The following is a 19,551-nucleotide window of genomic DNA, read 5'->3' on the forward strand; positions in this document are numbered from 1 at the left end:
AACATGAGGGTTAAATCAGATAACACCATAGATGTGAACAGTGTGAGAATTTAGTAAATGGTGGTGGTATAGTATGGGGTTGTGACTCACCAGACCAGCATCTCCGGAAGGCCTGAGCAGCAGCAAACACTTAAAGCACTTTCTGCAGGCTTTCGTTTTACTCATGCTAATCTTGGCAATGACCCTCCGAGGTAGGGGCTCTTATTCCCTCCAGTCTACCGATAAGACAACAGCAGTAGAGAAATGCTGGGCAAAGGTGAATGAGAGGGCATCGTGGACCCTTACCACTCTGGCTATTCTCCTGCTCTCTGTGCTGTCCAGTACAGTCATCAATAACCTCATGTGTCCATGTGTATTTAAATTAAATTAACTTAAATGATACAACTCAATTCATCAAGTCACACTGGCTGCATTTCAGTGATCAGTATCCACATGTGGCTAGTGGCTAACATATGAGACAGGGCAGGTCTTGAACATCACGATCATCAAAGAAAGTTCTACTGGATGTCTCTGCTCTAAATAATCGAGCACACAGCAGGCACACAAATGACTGCTGAATGAAGTTAAAAAACAGTAAAATGATCTGTTTTATTCTCACCAAATTAACTAGTAATTTTTGGACAAAATATGAACCCCATCTAGACTTCTTTTCTAGGTTTGTAGCTTCACCTTCTACAAGGAGAGCATACAGGTCCTGCAATAATTGTCCTCATTCGATTTGCCAACTTCTTATTTCTTTGTTCCCTAGCCCAGCCTACTAATTTTTCACTTTGCAATGTGCAAAGAGCGCCAGGCTTCAAGAGGCGAGGTGGGGACAAACATCTATTTTTACTCCAGGCACCTTAAAAATACATCATCTCATTTGACTTTTACAACCTTCAAAGGTAGGTCTTATACCCACTTCACAGCTAGGAAAACTGAGGTTCAGAGAGGTTTCTCACTCTAAATTAGACCAAAGTCCTAATGCCGAGATCAGAGATGGGCTGGGGCTTCCCTGGCTTCTGGCTTCCGGCTTCCTTGGAGATGCAGCCTAATGAGTCCCAATCAGCATATGGAAACCCTGAAGTCCCAAATACTCAAGATCAGTTTTGTAGTTTATGGATCTGGTCCCATTTGGTCCTATGATCCCCCTGGCCTGTGAGACCTTGAACTCAATGAAGAAAGGAGTCAGAATCAATCATTCAATAATACTTATTGGTCATTTACTATCTGCCAGGCATTAAGCTAGGTGCTGGAGAAAGAGACATGGTCCCTACCCTCATGAAGCTTACTGCCTGATGGAGGAGGCAGATAGAAATCGAATAACCCAGCAAATACACAGCTACATGTTCCGGTAGGTGCCATGAAGGAGTATAGGATGTTAGGGGAGAGAATTACAGGGCACCTGATCTAGGGCTACTCTGATCTCCCAGGATGTGCTGCTGGGTGACCTCTGGTTGCAGCCTTGACCTGGGAAGCCCAGGAACTTCAGGGTACCAAGGCTATTTCCCATTTGCCTTCAGCTATTTCCCCTGCAGTACCAGGTCTTCAGGCTCCGAGCACGACCTTGGCGATGCAGATCCTACGAGGCCAGGGCTCCATTGGCCAAGAGGACTTCAGGCTGCTGCTGGGTCCCTGCCAGGCAGGCGTCCAGTCACAGGAGGGCTGCCTCCTTGCCGGCCACTGCAGCAGAATTACTGCAGTGATTCTCAATTTGAGTTAATAAGGCAAGCGTGAGCTGAAAATCCAAGTCAGCAGAGAATTGCAAAGAATCTACTGTTCATACCTATTAAGATGACTATTATCCCCAAACACATAAATGAACAATAAACACAGAAAACATTAAGTGGTGGTGAAGAAGTGGAGAAATTAGAACCGTTTGCACTGTGTAGCCACGATGGAAAACAGTATGGTGGTATCTCAAAAAATTAAACACAGAATTACCAAATGACCCAGCAATTCTACTTCTAGGCATAAACCTGAAAGAGTTGAAAGCGGCGACTCAAACAGTACTTGTACACCCATGTTCACAGCATGATTCACAACAGCCAAAAAGGCAGAAGCAACTCCATCGACAGATAAGAATGGATAAACAAGAGATGGTGTAGACACGCAATGGAATATTATAAAAAGGAAGGGAATTCTGACACATACTACAACATGGATGAACCTTGAAGACATTGTGCCAATCACAAAAGCCAGTCACAAAAGGAAAAGTATTACCTGACTCCACTGATAGGAGGTACTTCGAGTAATCAAATTCATAGAGCCAGAAAGTAGAATGATAGTTGCCAGGGGCTGGGGAGGGAGGGCAGTGGGAAATTATTATTTAATGGACACAAAGTTTTAGTTTGGGAAGATGAAAAAGTAAACAATGTAAAGTTACTTAATGCCACTAAGCTGTACACTTAAAAATGGTTAAAATGGTAAATTTTATGCTATGTATATCTGAACACAATTTTTTAAATTAGCAAAGAGCATGCTATGTGCCTAGTTGAGAAGCTGACATGCTCTCACAGATGAATCAGATGTCCATCAAGCTGCTTGTGTGCCACAGCTGAAGGGCATCACATTTATTCATCTAAGCCTGGGCCACCCCTCCAATGTCCCGCAGGGTTCTGAATGTCTCCCCAGCAGTGGGGAAGGAGTGGGGCATAAAAAGGAGGCGGAAAAGAGCATTTGCCATATAACTACTACGTACCAGGCACTATGATAATGTTTTTAGATTCTTTATCACCGTTGGTCCTTACAATATCCCTGTGAGGTACATATAATTCTCCCCTATTTTACAAATGAGGAAACAAAGGCTCAGTAATAGAGTTGCCCCCAAAGCTTGAGCTCCTAGTGACCAAGTCAGGAGTGAAACAAGCTCTGCTCAGTCCAAAGCTCATCCCTTTCCACGCACTGCATTACTTACAGAAAGAAGGGGGCTCCGTAGGGGAGGGGGCGGGGGTTGGGTCAGATTACAGCTTAAAGATGGGAATAAGCAGGTCTAAGCCCCAAACTGGAGGGAGGTAGGCTAGGGGGATTCATGTTCTCTGCCCTCAGAAGCTTACCTCGTGTAGCGGACGCATCTGGGATCCCCGCCTTGTCCGTCAGGGGAGGCCGTATCCCCTTGGCACAGCTGATTGGACCAGGGGTGAGCACCTGACCAAAAGTGAACCAATTGGATTCTTCCTCTCAAGCTTCCCGATTAAAGAGACACTGATGCTGTAGCAGATGTGGAGTCAGGCTCCAAGCCACCTGTTTGGTAACCCAGAGCCCCAGGCAAGCTGCTAACTGCCAGGGAGCGGGAGGTAGACTCCCCACTGAGGCAGCCAGTGTGCAGGGAGGAAATGGATGCTTGGACCGGGAGGAGCGGGGGGGCTGAGGCCCACAGTCCCTGGCGGAGGGAGAGCAAACGCCTCCCTGCCCGACACGAGTCTGGCTCCTGTTAGGTGTTAGGCCCGTGATTACATTCTGGGGAATTTCAAACTTTCGGGGGAGAGGGGACACCCCACACTTCACTTAAGCAAGCTTGAGTCTGTTACAATTAAACAACTGTTGACTGACACCTTGCCCCTCAGGTGGGACAACCAGGGTGGGAGAGAAGGACCTTATGAGGGTGAGACCACAGCTCGCCCTGGTTGAAGAAATGCTCTTCATTTGACTTTTGGGAAAATAGTGTCTTTTGTTATCACTTCTATTTCTGTGTCTCCTCCCTCTTAGGGTCTCCCTCTCCACTCTAAGGTAGCTAATGGCCTCAGTTTGGCCTCTTGCACAGCCACTGCACCCGGCCCTGCAGGCACGCACAGGCTAATTCCCATCAGGAGGAAGGCAGCCTGCCGTCCCATTTCACAGAAGAGCGTGAGGAAGCCTGGCCCGATGAGCCTGCCCAGCATGATTTACTTATTAATTTAATTCAATCACGCTGCTCCCTTAGTATCTTTCATCTTAGTTTCTTCCTTCTCATTCTAGCCCTGGAACAAGCTCCCTCTGCCCTGGAAAGCATTTGCCTCAACTAGCAAACCCTCTAATTAGTCTACCTGACGAGTACTAATCTGTCCACAATGCTGCCTAGTCGCTCCCCACTGATATAAGTCAAGTGCAATCTCTAATCACACCAGATGACTCTTTTCTCAACCTCACCACACAGGATTGTAACTCGCTGGCCTTTTGTTTGTTTGTTTGTTGGGGGGGTAATTAGGTTTGTTTGTTTGTTTGTAATGGAGGTATTGAGGATTAAACAGATGACCTCATGCATGCTGAGTATGCACTCTACCACTGAGCTAGCCACATCTCCCTACCTCCACCCTCTTCCCCAACACCGACCTTTTTGTGCTATTCCCATGGTCCCTATCAGGACCGAGAATCTGACTTTATTGCACTAAGATGTTTCAAATCTCCTGCCATCTCGTTGATTCCAGGGTCAACATTTAAAACATATATTCAACATCAGTTATGTGCTAAGTATTGCAGAGGTTATAAAAACCCCATACCTTCTTAGAACAGCCAAATTCCATGCATATGGAGAAATTCATCAATAAACCTTAATCAGACAAAGACCAGCACCCCTGGACACGATTTGAGGGCATTCATGTAAGATATGTTGGGGAGAAGGAATACAAGCCACACTGATTCATTTTTAAAAGGCAATATTGGCTTTGTAAATAACTGAGAGCCTATAAAATGTGCCTTTGTGAAGTGTACCTTTGAGAGTTCCCATGCTTCAATAGGGTGGGGCCACTTTCCTCACGTGGTGAGTCTCCAAACCCTGTTCTCCCGGAAGTGATGGGAATGACTCAGTAAATTAAACACTTTTGCCTTCCAGAGTATTTTGTAAAAACAATACGATAGTTCTGTGGCAGTGCCAACATGCAAGCTAATTTTCAGTTTGAGCTGGTGGGAATCTTGTCAACTGTGCAGTCTGGGTAAACCAACTCACCGTGTGGTCACTCACAGATGCCTTCACAGATGATAGCAAATGAGATCCACTGGATCTTTTTCCCATCACATTTAATCATTCTTAAATGGAATTTTATAGCTTTTCTTCTTATTTAAAATGTTATTTTTTAAATTTAACTTAAAAAAATTTCATATAGCAAAGGACTTTTTGCTAAAAATAGTCAGAAAAGTCTCTATTGCATAAATCACAGCCTTTGGGGATCTCACAGATCTTTTCCTTTTCAGATAAACCATTAGGGGCCCGTTTTTCAAAAGAGGAAAAAAAAGATTCTCAGAGGGGTCAAGTGGTTTGCTCAAGACTACAAAGTTGATAAGCTTATTTGGAGGGAGGTGGGGGAGGTTGTAGAAATATCTAAGATTCCACTCCAAAAGCATGTCCAAATGAAATAACAGGTATCTGGGGGTGGGGGGGAGTCATTACATGACAATTCTTTGGTGGCCATCTGGACTATAGCAGTGGCCATTCGACAAGGCAAAGCCCAGAATTGAGGGGAAATTCTAATGGAATGAACATCATAGGGAGGAATGAGAAAACTCTTAAAGTTGAAACAGTGATGCTCCTTAGGGGTCAGATGTTTCATATGAACACAGTGTTGCCACAGTGTAAAAGTACAATACAAAAGTGTGCAAGAAAATTTCCTCAATCTTTTCAAGAGATTTCACATAGGAAATAGATGAGACAAATGGAAGTCGATGGCAATATTCTGCAAAACCGTCTTTAAAAAGACAAGAAACACACATTCTCACACACACACAGAGCAGGGAATCTGTCCTTCAGAAATGCACACATTCACAAAGATATGCACCAGAAGGATGTCCACTGCAGCCCAGCTGCTAACAGAGCAGTTGTAACAATTTACACGTCTTTGGTAAAAAGTTGGGAAGGATTCAAGGCAAACTGCTCAGAGTAATTGCCCTAGGTAGCAAGAGTAGGGAGAAAGAATAGGAGGAACATGATGAGAATTTTCACTTTTTAGTTGTGTAATCCCTTCTGGATTGTTAGGTTGTTTTGTTTCTACATGCATACATTTTGTAATTCAAAAATTTGAAATATTATTTAATTTGTATTTTAAAACTCTGTTCTGTTTGGGGGGAATCAAATAAGTCTTAAAGAGTTGAGAGGGGCCCCAGAAGTCTGTCTAATCTAATCTCAGCTAGATTCAGTCTGAGCCTTGTCTGTCTACGTGAAACTCAAGAGAGAATGGCCACCACTGGCCTGCAATCACTCTGATATTGAAGGTTCAGAGTTGGTTCACAGAACCTGGTGCACCCTAGGAATATAGAAAATCAAATGAGCTTTGTGGTTTTCCTCATCTACTTCTGCACTTCTAAATATCATGACATCTACACCACAGGGACTCCAGTAACCCCAAATCTTCCTATTCATACGAAGTCCTGAGGAGTTAGGCAGTCAGCCTCAGAAGGGGACTGAACACAAGAGACTGAGGTCAACTCTGAACCAGCTGGTTGTCAGAGCAGCACATTCCTGACTGCATTCTAACAGGGGGCCATCCATACCAGCATCCATACAAGCATCACCATTAACATGTGTGGCCATTCTTCCCACCACCCTAAAGTGTTGCTTACTGCCCCGACCTTGCTGTTTTATGTGCTCAAGAGGCAAAATTGTACACATCTCAGTAAACACAGGGGCTTTCTTTGGTGCTGCCTTGATCCTTTGTTAGGGCTTTTTACATCTTAGTCTCCCCACCGTCCCCGACTCCTCCCCATGAAGCGCATCTGACTTTGCTCCTTTCCCTCTGATGGACACAGCATGGTGTCAGTAACCTCAGTTCTGTCAGAACTTAATGTTACTTAATTCTACCTGGTGCTCAAAATTGGAAGGCACACTTGGAAAGGGTTTGCCATCACTGGTGTTTTAAACCACTGAAATAGATCAAAAGCAGGAAAAATGCCATACTCATTACTATATCTGCTTTCGTGTCTGAGGCAATGGCTTCTTCACCGTGCTGAGAGCAGTATTCGAAACGTGGAACTGTAAAATTAGAGAACCTTAGAGCTAGAAGAAATCTCTAAGAGATCAGTACCTATCGTTCCACAGCTGAGAAATTTGAGACCCGAGCGGTTAAATCTGGTTCATCCACTGTTTCGTCAATATTAGCCTGAGTCCAGATGTTCCTATTCTGAGCTGAGTTGTTTCTTCTGTTAGGTTGCTTGTCGGACTTTGCTGCTCAATTTATACAACCAAAGGAGACTGGAAAAGAGACTAAAGTTAAATAATCTAGTAAATGTAATGGTTTAGATAGCCCATCTTTGCCCACTTTTACTGAAGTTTTCCACTTTCAATTGAGTGTTTATGTTCATAGCCTTAGACAGATGCACTTTTAGTCATTTAAAATTTTTGACCAGTGCATGTACACTCCAAACAAATAACAGGTCAGATTTCAGGAAGTTTTAAACTCTAATTCCTTTATAATCTATATGATTGCTTCAAATAATGACATCATCAGACTGTGGCCAACACATTTTTACATGTCTTTACGTGTCCAGGGTGAAGGATACCAACTATTCATGTTATGTCCCTATTATGTAGCTGCTTCAAGAAAAAAAAAAAAACAAGTTTCTCAGAACCACAGTGAGATATCACCTCACACCTGTCAGAACGGCTATAATCAAAGAGGCAAGAAATAGCAAGTGTTGGTGAGAATGTGGAGGAAAGGGAACATTCATACACTATTGGTGGGCTGGTGGTAATGTAAACTGGTGCTATCACTATGGAAAAGTCTAGAGAGTCCTCAAAAAATTAAGAACTACTTAATTAAAAATTAAGAACTACTACGTAACCCAGCTATCCCATTTCTGGTATTTATCCAAAGACTATAAAAACACTAATTCAAAAAGATATAGGCACCCCTATGTTCAGCACAACATTATTTACGATAGCCAAGATATGGAAACTACCTAAATGCCCATCAATGGATGAATGGATAAATAAGATGGAAATATATATATATATATATGCAATGGATTACTACTCAGCCATTTCAAAAAAGATGAAATCTTACCATTGTGACAGTATGGATGGACCTTTAGGGTATTATGCTAAGTGAAATGAGTCAGGCAGAGAAAGGCAAATACCATACGGTTTCACTCCTATGTGGAATATAAAAAACAAATAAACAAACAAAAATAAACATACAAATACAGAGAACAGAGTAGTGGTTACCAGAGGGTAAGGGGTAAGGAGGAAAGCAAAATGGGTTAAGGGGGTCAACTGTGTGATGAAGGATGGAAACTAAACTTCTGGTGGTGAGCACGCTTCAGTGTATATAGTAGTAGAAATATAATGTACACATGAAATTTACACATTATAAACCAATGTTACCCCAATAAAAATAAATTTAAAAAAAATTAAAAAGAGAAAAAGAGTTTTAAAAAGAATACATGCAAATAAACTCTGATAATAACATGACTACATGATACTCATTAACCAGATTCTCAAACTACATTGTCCTTTAAGAATCCAACTTCTGTTCCCCAAATCTTTTTTTTTTTTAACTAAACAACCATTTGGCAGTTTGGGGTTTTGTTTCTTGCATTTTCCTGCTCATTTTCTAGGGAGAGATTTGAGAAGAAGACTAGAGACAAAAGAGAAAGGCACAGGTTACTCAGTGGAAAGGAGAAGTTGTCAGGTTCCTGGAGGAAGAGAGAAATGTGCTGGGTGTGGTCAGGAACCACCCACCCATCACAGCTCCCACTTTTTCTGCCCTCCTCTCACGCTCTCTCATCCCTTCTGCCAGGAAGTGAGCTGGCAATCTTACCAATGACCTTGGACAAACATAAAATGATTAAGCTACTAAATTCAGATTGAGACGCACCATGCCAGCCAAAACTCATCACCTACAACGCCTGGGAAGGCGCCATCACACCAACCTCTCCTGTCCCCCTCCATGAATGACAATAGAACTTTAAAAGATGGTTTTGTCTAACCCCCCCCCCCACCCGTTTTGCAGAAAAGGAAACTGACATCCAGAGAGATTGCTGAAGGCCACTGAGCAAGTCTAAACCAGATGCCCAAACTGCAGACTTGCATTGTTCAAAGATCTCTACGTGCAATTTACAAGCTACGGAAAGTACAAAAAACACTCCAACTTTGGAGTGATGAAGAACAATTACAAAGAGGCACAAGATAACGTGAAAACAAACCAGAATAATTTTACTCCACCTCCCAGAAGCCCAGTGACAGTAAAAGAAGCAGGGGTCTGTTTTATAGAGTAAGGATACTTCCAACAATTCAATTGTGCTTTTTCCTCCTTTCCCCATTTCTCACAGGCAGAGGCAATAAAAATGCATATAAGACTGCTGAAATTCTTACTCTGAACCAACACAGAGTTTTTGATACTTGAAATGTGGAGAATGCAAATACATCTTTCCCTCCAACGGCTTATAGAAATCACATTATTACAGTTAAAACATCAGGTCACTCAATGAACCTCAGATACCTGGGGAAAATTAAATGCCTTGCACAGAAACGGTCCTCTCCGCTGACCTGCACAGGTAATGAACTCCAGCTGAAGTCGCAGAGACTTCTATCAGTCGCCTAAACGCAGACTTTCAAAGAACGGGACTCAAGGAACTTACATTCCAAAACAGGGGTAGAGGGAAAAAGGAAAACTTCTCCTTACCCTTAAAAATAACAGAAACAATAGGATCCGGTTTCCCAAATTTCGTTTTAGGGATATTGCTGGCAGATTCCACAATTACTCGAAGCATGGCTCCCAATGGGCAGAACGCAAGTTTCAGCAGCGAAGTGAAGAAGTCATGGGCGCCGGAGGTCCGGGTCGCAGCGCTCGGGAGGTAAGGCGCGGGACGACTTCCCCAGCGGAGAGGGAAGGCGGAGAGGCGATGGGTGGGTCTCTGACGGGTTATGTACTGAAGGTTACGTGTAAACTGATACCCAAACGCAGAGCCTCCGCGCGGCCGCAGGCATTCAATTAAGAATTCGGGAAATGTGGAGGTGAAAAGGACAAAATCGCAACTAAAAGTAATTGTGGGCGACAAATGAAACGGAAAAGGATTTGGAGCCAGTAAGTGTGGACAGGTCAGGAGACCACTGAGACGCTTCCGCTAAAAGCAACAATTCGTGAAGCCCTATTAATTGGTTTTCTGTCACCCCACCTATTCTCTTCTGAACTTTGTGGCGTTTTAAAACTTCACTGCGTCATTTTCTTTTTCAATTCTACTTTTGCTGTTTCTTCTCTCCTGCTGTTGAACACAGCCACTCAGCAACAGTTTAGAGAACAATTTTCTTTTTTTCATCAGTTAAAGGGTGCCCCCTATTGTATGGCAGAGAAATAAATGAGTTTATTTCAAGCAAGTCCAATCTGGAGGCGGTTAACAGGGACTTACAGAATTGGTGTAGTGGGGGCTGATTCTTTACAAAAGGATTCACCATAGGACTTCTTTAAAAATCCTTAAGAGGTGAGAGCTGGGGACCTAAGTTTTCTTGGTCCATCAAAAGCTGATACCTGCCTTCAGTGAAAACGGAGAAGGAGTCTGTCAACTCTTTCAAGATGTAAACCTCAGCATCTTCCTTTCCTTTGTTAAAGAAAAAAAAGGTATCCAGTGACAATCATTAAATCGGGTAAGGAGAGGGACCACAATGATAGGTTGAGGGACCACTGCAGTAGAACCTTGCAGTGGAAAGAGATGGCTCAACTCTGAATAGGGGATGGGCAAGGGAGACTTTTTAACTAAGGAGCAGGTTGAGGGTCAGAGGATGAAAATGACCAGGAGGAAACATCGGGGGGAAAAGGGGATTCTGGCTCAACCGACCTAACAGGATTCTTACTGAACATAGCTCAGGGTGACGAGACATCACCTGGGTGGTGGTGGAGGACGAGGAACCCCAGAAGATGTAGAGAGTGATTACATGTGGAGGGAGGGGAGTTCTAGTTAGACTGACTCAGCAAGGTTTTTGCTAAAACTAAATTCTACAGGGAAGTACACAGATCGGTCTAGGATAAAGTTCAGGAGCTTGACTAAAGTTTGGTCAAGGAAAGGATTGACCACCTGGAGAGTGTTAGGTGGCCTGGCCTGGTGATTAAGATCAGCAGAGGTGCCCTGGGAGTAGGAGTCACCCAGACCTGAGTGTGGGTCCCAGCTGCATCACTTGTGAGCTATGTCACCTTACAGGTTTCTACACCTCTCTCTTCTGCGTTTATCTCGTCTCATCTTACTGGCGTTAAGATCAAGGTCTTAGTGTGGGGCCTGGCAAAAAAGACACAGTAAATCCCACACATCCACCATCAGCTGTTCATGCTTATTCATAGCATTTCCGTTAATGCCAGTTGGGTTTAAATCAGGGTCTCTCTGCATTTCAGAAGAAAACGCCAAAACTAAGGGTGAAAAAACATAGGGCTTCCTTTGCTTTTGAACACACAACCAGGGAGATCCATGTGTAAGCAAACACTTCAAGTGCCTTGAAAAAGCATGGTTTACCTACAAGAATTCTTCTGTCTCAGTGAGGTTCTCAATGGCTTACACTAAAGAACCAATGACCCCCATGTTGTATTTAGTGGACACACGGGTATAAATACAGTCTATGTTTTAGTGGAATATAGGCAACATTATGTTTATTTTTTGGCTGGTTTTTATTTTTTATTTCAGTGGTCCTTCAACCTACCATTGTGGTCCCTCCCCTTACCCGATTTAATGATTGTCATTGAATATTTTATTTATTTATTTTATTTTCGTGTGAAATACATTTACAGAAAAATGCATACAACATAAATGTGACAGTTTAACAGACAAACATCCGGGTCAAGACAGGGAACGTCACCAGTATGCCAGAAGCCACTCTCATGTCTCATATGTAACACACCCATCTCCTTCCCCGACTCTCCCAGTCCCCAGGTAGCCACTATCCTGATTTTTATGGTACTAATTTCTGTGCTTTTCTTTATAGCTTTTATCCCCCAAATAGTTTAGATTTGCTTGATTATGACCCTTATATGATCATATAAATTATCTTATACATTATTAACTTTATATACATATGTATTTATACCTTGTGTATACATATGCATACACATATTCACAGAATATGAATTCTTTGATACACTGTGACCTTTATAGAAATGGAATAAAAGTTTGAATTCTTTTGTGTTTGGCATCTTTTTTTCAACATTATATTGTGAAATTCATCCATATAACTCTACTTTGTTTACCCTCATTTCTCCATGGCATTCCATTGTATGAGTGTACCACATTTTATTAATCCATTTTACTCTTGATACACATTTGGGTTATTCAGAGTTTGGGGCTATTACAAACACGGCTACTCTGAATATGCCTGTACATGTTCTCTGGTACAAACATGTATGAGTGCATTTTGGGTCTGACCTGTGAGTGGAATCGCTGAACCAAAAGGTATATGAATATTTTCAAAATTACTAGGTAATTCAAAATGGTTTTCCACAGCAGTTGTACTAGTGACACCCCCACCAACAGTGTATGAGACTTCCCGTGCATACACTTGGCAATGTTTGATTTTTAAATGTTTGCCCGTCTGATGAGTTGATAATAATACTTCACTGGAGTTTTTATTTGCATTTTTCAGATTCTTAATGAAGTTGCATACCTTTTCATATTTACATTTCCTAAGTTATGACATGCCTATTCAAATATTTTGTGGGTTTTTTTTATTGAGTACTCTGGTTTTCTTCCTAATTTGCAGGAGCTGTTTATGTGCTCTAAATGGGTTGTAATTTTAATGTAATTGAATTTATCAATATTTCTTTTCTGATTAGTGTATTTTTCGTATTAAGAAATCCTTTCTACCCTGAGATTGTGAAGCTATTCTTCAGTATTATCTTCTGGAAACATTTTGTTTCATCTTGCACATTTAGACTTATACTCCACCTTAATTGATTATGTATTCTTTGCAGCTTTTCTGTAAATCTAAAATTATTTCAAAATAAAGTCCTTAGAAATAAAATTAAAATAAAATAAATTTGTAAAATTGGCTTAGAAATGTAAAAAAGAAGCCTTCAAAATTGAAAAAATAATTATTTCATTAAAAGTGTATGGACAAAACAAAATGACTGTTTCATTGATTGGTAAATTTTATTATTCATAAAATTTTCCTTTCAGCTGAAAAGAACTTGTAGTTAGATTTTCTCACTTTAACAAGAATTTCTGAGTATGCATGAGAACCACCAAGAGAACATGGCCTATCATAAGTTACTCATAACCCAAATTTTCCACAATGTAATTATGTAAAAAAACCTTTCAAGGTTTTTACAGCAAATATATATATTTTAACTGTGGCATAAGATACATTTGAGTATATTTGATGTATTCTATCCGGAAGTAGGATTCTGTTTAATTGTTAAGTAAGCCCTGAAATGGATTAATTTTCCAATCCCTAGCATTTCTTCTATTTGGCACTGATTTATATAATTTTGAATAAACATAGGCAGGAGAGAATGAGCTAACTAGGAAAAGTAGAACTTAGTGAAAGGACCAGCTCTCCTTTTGAGAAGATTGCAGTGGCTTTGCCATGGAAGGAAACACTATCATCCTTATCTTCAGGGATAAATATTTGAGGAGAAGCAGTTCAGGATATCTGGAAGGTAGTAACTTGCTATATACAAAAATAGATAAAAAACAAATTTCTTCTGTATAGCACAGGGAACTATATTCAATATCTTATAACAATATTTAATGAAATAGAATATGAAAACAAATATATGTATGTATCTGTATAACTGGGACATTGTGCTGTACACCAGAGAGTCACACATTGTAGCTGACTATACTTCAATTAAAAGGAAAAAAAAAAAAAGCTAAGAGGTAGAAAAGATGGCGAGGCCTAGCGTCTATGTTTCTCTCCTGATATCAGGGAGAGCTGCAGGACAAGGTCTTGAAGGTTGAGACTCAGATTCCAGGCAGAGCCCTGAGCTGTGTTTCACTAGGGAATCAGAGGGAAGGAGGAGATTTAAGACCTGAGACCAGAGGGAGGCAATGGCAGAACTGGGGTGGGTGGTGTTTAGCGAACAGAGGTGGTGCTCAGGGGCTGCCAGTCAGTCTGACTTCACACCAGCGTGGAGAGAGAGAGAGAGAGAGAGAGAGAGAGAGAGTGTGTGTGTGTGTGTGTGTGTGTATTGGGAGTTAGGTGGAGATGATTCAGTGGTGGGAACGTGAACTTGTGCTTCACAGCCTGCAGAGCAGCACACAAAGGCCATGTACGTACACTTACACACCATCACGCCTTACCCTGCTCCTCCTGCTGTCTCTAGCCCAACAACAGCTGCCTGGACCCCCGTTCAGCAGGCTGCTCCTGACTTAAGGGCTTTATTTGTATCAACTACATTGGCCATAACAACAACCCCATGAGGTGAGGAAACTGAGGCACAAAAAATTACCTGACACATTCAGGTTATAGCTAATAAATGGCAGAGCTGGGATCCAAACCCAGGTACTTTGGTTGTGAATTTTCCTGCACACTCTTCTGGAATGTATTTCTTACAACATGCTTTGCAGCCTCCACACAGCCGGGGGCAAATGCACCAGCCTTGATTCTGCTAAGGTGCATCATAGACAGAGCTCTGGATACCATCTGCTCTCAAGGACTTTGTCCTCTGAGCAATCCAGCTTCCTAGTGCCAAGAAGGTGACAGTGTCAGTCTCTGTTGGGCACTGGAATTATCCCTACACCTTGTGAGCCTGGGAAGGGGCTAACCCCTCAGTTCCTCTATCCCAGTGGCCTCTCTTTGGACAGTTCTTATTTTTTCCTGGACACAAACTTACTAGTGTTATATCTGAAAACAGAGGAGGAGAAGAACAGGCTAGGAGATTTCTCTTTAGCTTTGTTCAAATGCAAAAAGCTAACAAGACCTCTTTTCCCTAGACAATCAGTTTTTAGATACAAATGTGTAAGATTTCAACCCACATTGTAAGAAAAACATTTAAGGAAAAATAATTCCTTTTGGAAAAATCAAGGAAGTGTAAGAGTGAGAGTTAAGAGTAAATTAACCCAGAGTGGTCAAACATTTATTCATTAATAATATGTCCGTCTGTTCAACAATTATTTGAGAGTTGGGGCTTCCCTGGAGAAGCCTAAGTTCCTACCTGATTGAGCGCCCTCTGGTGGGGATCACGTACCAGGTCTCACGTGTCTATCATCCACTGCTTTCGACAACTCCGGGAGCTAGGACCCGTGGGGGCACTTTACAGCTGATCGAGGTTCAGAAGAGTTAAAAGCTTGAGCCAGGACTCAAACCCAGTGTCTTCTGAGTCTTAGTCCCTTTCCAACTGCACCTCAGCTGAGATTTCACTTTTTGCTCTTTCATTCCCTCATCTTTCTTGTCAAGGAAACTCATGCATCTATCTGGGTGAGTGGCTGTGGGGCTGCCCTGGATATTGAGGCCAAAGGGATAGGGAAAGAGGAATATTTAAGGGAAAGGAGAGAGTTAGCAAAAAATATAGACATGAGGAACAAAGTAAGAGGGGTAGCAAAGGGGATTTAGCAGAAGAGAAATGAAGATTCATAATATCTTATTCCAATTCCAGTTTTGCAGAATCCTAGGTATTACCGAACAGCAGTTTTCAAATTGGCACACACACAGACGGTCCATTGTTAAGATGCTTGCTGAAATACTTCTTTAAGAATGATTTCAGTTGATAACTAAAGTGCTTTTTAGAATGAATATACTTTTTTTTTTAGTAGTTTAATTATAGGGTTTTGTGTAGTGGTAGATACTATTTTAAAATAACTTAATATATAGTATATCTAAATTTTGTGCCTTTAAAAAAGTGCCTGGCAGTGACTAAGTCTACATGGGGGGTAGGAGGGGATAAAGAATTTCTTAACATTTGGCGCCATTATATTATCATTATTCAAGACAATTGGAGGAGCTAAATATAAAACAGGAATGAATCTGACCTTCTCCAACTAAGTATTAACATATTTTCTAAAATAAACCTAGAAAAAAATGGAACGCAGAAAAGTGGAATCATTTTAAGCCTTGTGTTCACTTTTAAGGAAACAATCATTCCTCATCAAAATGTTTGACAGAAAAATGCTCCCCATCCACTCTTCTGTGAGAGCCTTTATTCGTTCATGCACACGTGCATTTATTCAGCACTTACTGAAAGTCTACCTGGTGCCAGGCACACTGCTAACTACCAAGATGAGTGAGGCACATTTCTTCTCTGCAAGAAGCTCACAGGTAATTGCAGCACAATGGAGTGAGTATGATGATAGAGGAGACAGAGGAGACAGCCCTTCCTGGCTGGAGATGAACTCTAATCCAGGAAGAAGCAATAGGTCTACTCTAACAAAGTGCTGGGCTGTAAAATGATGTTTTTGGTGCCTGTTAAGGAATATTGATAACAGAAAGGAGAAGAGTAAAGGGTACGCCTGTTTCTCCACAATAGTGTAGGGCAGAGGAGACCCCCATCAATGCATTCATTCAATCATTGAGCAAATATTTATTGACCACCTAATTTGTTCCAGCACTGTGAAGGTAGGTGCTGAGGTTATATGGTGAGCAAAATCAGACAACTCCTTAAGGAGTTTACAGTGGTTTGAGGGAAAGGGACACCAATTAAAGAATCACTCGCAAATCAATGTGCAATTATAACTGCAGTGAAGGCTTTGAAGAAATGCATGGTAAAGAGAGCAAATCCCTTTCTCTGGGAGGCAGGAAAGCCTTCCCTTAGGCAGTAAGGAATGAGCTGAGATCTGGGAGGCAGGCAAGGAGGTAACAGTGAGGTAACAGCATTGTAGACAGGGGGAACCTCCTGTGCAAAGGCCCTGAGGCAGGAAGGAATCGGCCTGGTTAAGGAATAAAAGGTGTCTACTGTTGGGGGTGTGAGAGCAGGTTGGGGAAGTCAGTCTAGGCCTGCTAGGCTTGAGAGGGAGGACAAATTGGGAATTTGGTGCCTTATGCTGAAAACAAAGGCAAGTCAATAAAATGTTTGAAATGTTTGTGTAGGGGAATATGGGACACAATTAGATCTGCATTATTTCAAAGAAAAAATTTCTGCTGAGGGGAAACTGGATTGGAAGAAGGCAAGAGTTTACTTGGTTCTTTTCTTCCTGTATTTAAAGATCATTTATTGTGTGCATATCAGCACTGTCCAATAGAAACATGCCTTAAGCCACATTTATATTTTGAATTTTCTAACAGTCACAGTAAAGGAAGTAAAAAACAATAGTAAGACTGATTTTATATGTTTGTTTTACCCAATATATCTAAAATATTATCATCTCAACATGTAATAATATTAAAAAGCACTATTGAGATATATTCTTTTTTCATACTTAGTCTTTAAAATCTGTTGTGTATTTCACACATCTCAATTTGCACACAAAATGTTCATCAGAAATACTTCATCTATATTTAGATTTCATAAAATTTACAGTTGAGAAAATAGTTTTACATACCCAAGTTGTCCCAAATATAAAAGTTTTTTGATAACTGAATCAACTATCAGTTTATAAATTTAAATTACGTAAAATTAAAAATTCAGTTCCTCAATTACAGTAGCCATATTTCAAGCACTCAACAGCCATATGTGGCCAGTGCTACCATATTGGACAGAGCAGAAGGAGAAAGCTGTATTAGAAAGCATGGCTGTATCTCTGGTGAGGCCGTGGGCAGTCATTAGCTTCCCTTTGAGAGACATAACCTTTCGAAGGTGATGGGTACATTCATCTGCAACAGCCTCACCATTTCTTTTTACTAAGCCTAAACGCATTCAGTGGGCTTTTGGTACTGTTTTGGTTTCCCAAGGAGATTTTCCTATGGGGAAGAAGATAAGCTGACCTGTTGAGAAAAAGATCCAATCTGCTTGGCTCTTACATTTTTCTCTGTTAATGAATAAAGATGAATTTTGGATCCTTGTCCTAGGAGTTCTCCCAGTGAACTGTCAACATCACGCTACTATCACCTTGTGGGGCCTTGTGCAAACTACCAACTCCTCACACTTCACGACTGGCCCCACCTATCTGTAAAGAGCAAACGTTGATTTTCAGGTCTAATAATGACCAATGACAAAATTAAAAGCCAAACAGCATACTGTTTACTCCTCTTCCTCAGGGGTCCCCAGGCACAGGGGGAGCTCCTGCCAAAAGAGAGGGAGGAGGGGAGCAGATGTGTAACTGGCGTGTCTGGCCCAGCAGGCCCGGGCACCAAGCCCCTGTCTATCAGGTACCACCCCTCTTCACACAATTCTTCCCACTTCCTTTCTTTTCTACTCCCCATTTGGCTCAAAGATGTGCAGGGAGATCTCTCTCTCTCTTGTCCCTAAGAATCTTTGTAAATTTCTATGGAAACTAATTTTGCCTTTGCTTTCAACTCTGGGCATGCACACCTTATCTTTTGCCCCAACTTCCTCCCACCCTAATCCTACCTGATAATTTAACAGATATGAAAGAGCCCAATTCTCTTCACTTTTCCATCAGAAATGTGAGCTCCGTGGAAGCAGGGACCAAACATTATCTTCTTGCCTTTTCTTTAATTCTTTAAAATTCTCTTCATGGTTTCTCATCCATGCCATTTAGTGACATAAGAATTTGTTGCTTTTTATGTAATAATGGCTAACATCAATTGAGCATTTACAAAGCACCAAGCACTTTCCATGGATTCTCTCATTTAATTCTCATAAACGCCCTATGAGATAGATATTATCACTTGTATCATTTTACAGATCAGGAAACTGAGGCTCAGAGAGGTTAAATAGCTGTTTCAAAATCACACAGCTAGTAAGAGGTAATCAGGAGCTAAACCTGTTGAGAACTTAACCTGTGTGTGACACTGCTGTCCTAGGATATTTTGCTACTGTATCCTTTTATTTATTGTGTTAAGTCTGGTTAGTTCATGCTTGGTCTGAGAAAGTCAGGGCCTGCCAAACACTTTCGGTGCCTCTCCGTTTTAGAAAGTCCTCGAGGCTGCTAATCATGACCCGGATTTGACTAATAGATGCCAAGCCAGAGGGCTGCAATCTGGAGCAAACGCCTGCCGTACTTCCTCTGAGGTTTATAATCTCAGCGTTCAACGTGGGCGTGCCTATCAGGTCTTCCACCTGCTGCCCTCCCCATTGCTCCACCCTGATTTTGGCAGCAGAAAGGCTCAACCCAAGGGGAAGATAGGGAGGCTGTGCCCCCTTGTGGAACCCAGTTCTTCCATTTCTAACAGGGCGAAACTGGTACTCAGACGAGCGAATCATGCTCAGGGACACAGGAGTTAATCTCAGCTCACAGTCATTGGGTTTATCTCACTCAGCATAGTAATTTGCTTCAGTCGCAAAGCAGATGAACACAAACCTGCTCCTTAAACACCGAGCTTGAGGCCTACGCCCTCGGAAAAATACAGAAACCCCCCAGAAAACGGTGGTGGACCTGGGGGAAGCCTTCCCGTCCTCCGCCCCACCTCTCGGCGGCTCGACCCCGCCCCTCATCCCCCTCCCTGCTTCTGCCGAGTCCTCCGTCCGCGCTCAGGTTCCAGGCCCCGTCCCTCGGGAGCCGCAGCCAATCGGAGAGCCGCGACCCCGCCGCGCGTGTCGCCCCTCCTTCGCGCCGGCTGCGCCCCGCCGGCAGTGACGTGCCCCGCCCCGCAGCCGCGGGATTCAAACTCCCGGAAGCGGTTTCCGCGCCAGA

General features: G+C 42.2%; 1 protein-coding gene across 2 annotated transcripts in view; it reads right to left on the reverse strand.

Moving 5' to 3' along the window:
* Positions 1-9,837, reverse strand: part of MYOF (myoferlin) — a 154,246-nt gene extending 144,409 nt beyond the window's left edge. For both annotated transcript variants that reach the window (XM_006211033.4, XM_006211032.4), the window contains exon 1: positions 9,570-9,837. In XM_006211033.4, the coding sequence (XP_006211095.2) occupies positions 9,570-9,657 (88 nt within the window). In that variant the 5' untranslated portion in view covers positions 9,658-9,837. The remainder of the gene's footprint in view (positions 1-9,569) is intronic.
* Between the last annotated feature and the right edge of the window lie 9,714 nt (positions 9,838-19,551).

This window comes from Vicugna pacos, chromosome 11, assembly GCF_048564905.1.
Source record: "Vicugna pacos chromosome 11, VicPac4, whole genome shotgun sequence".
Lineage (NCBI taxonomy): Eukaryota > Metazoa > Chordata > Mammalia > Artiodactyla > Camelidae > Vicugna > Vicugna pacos.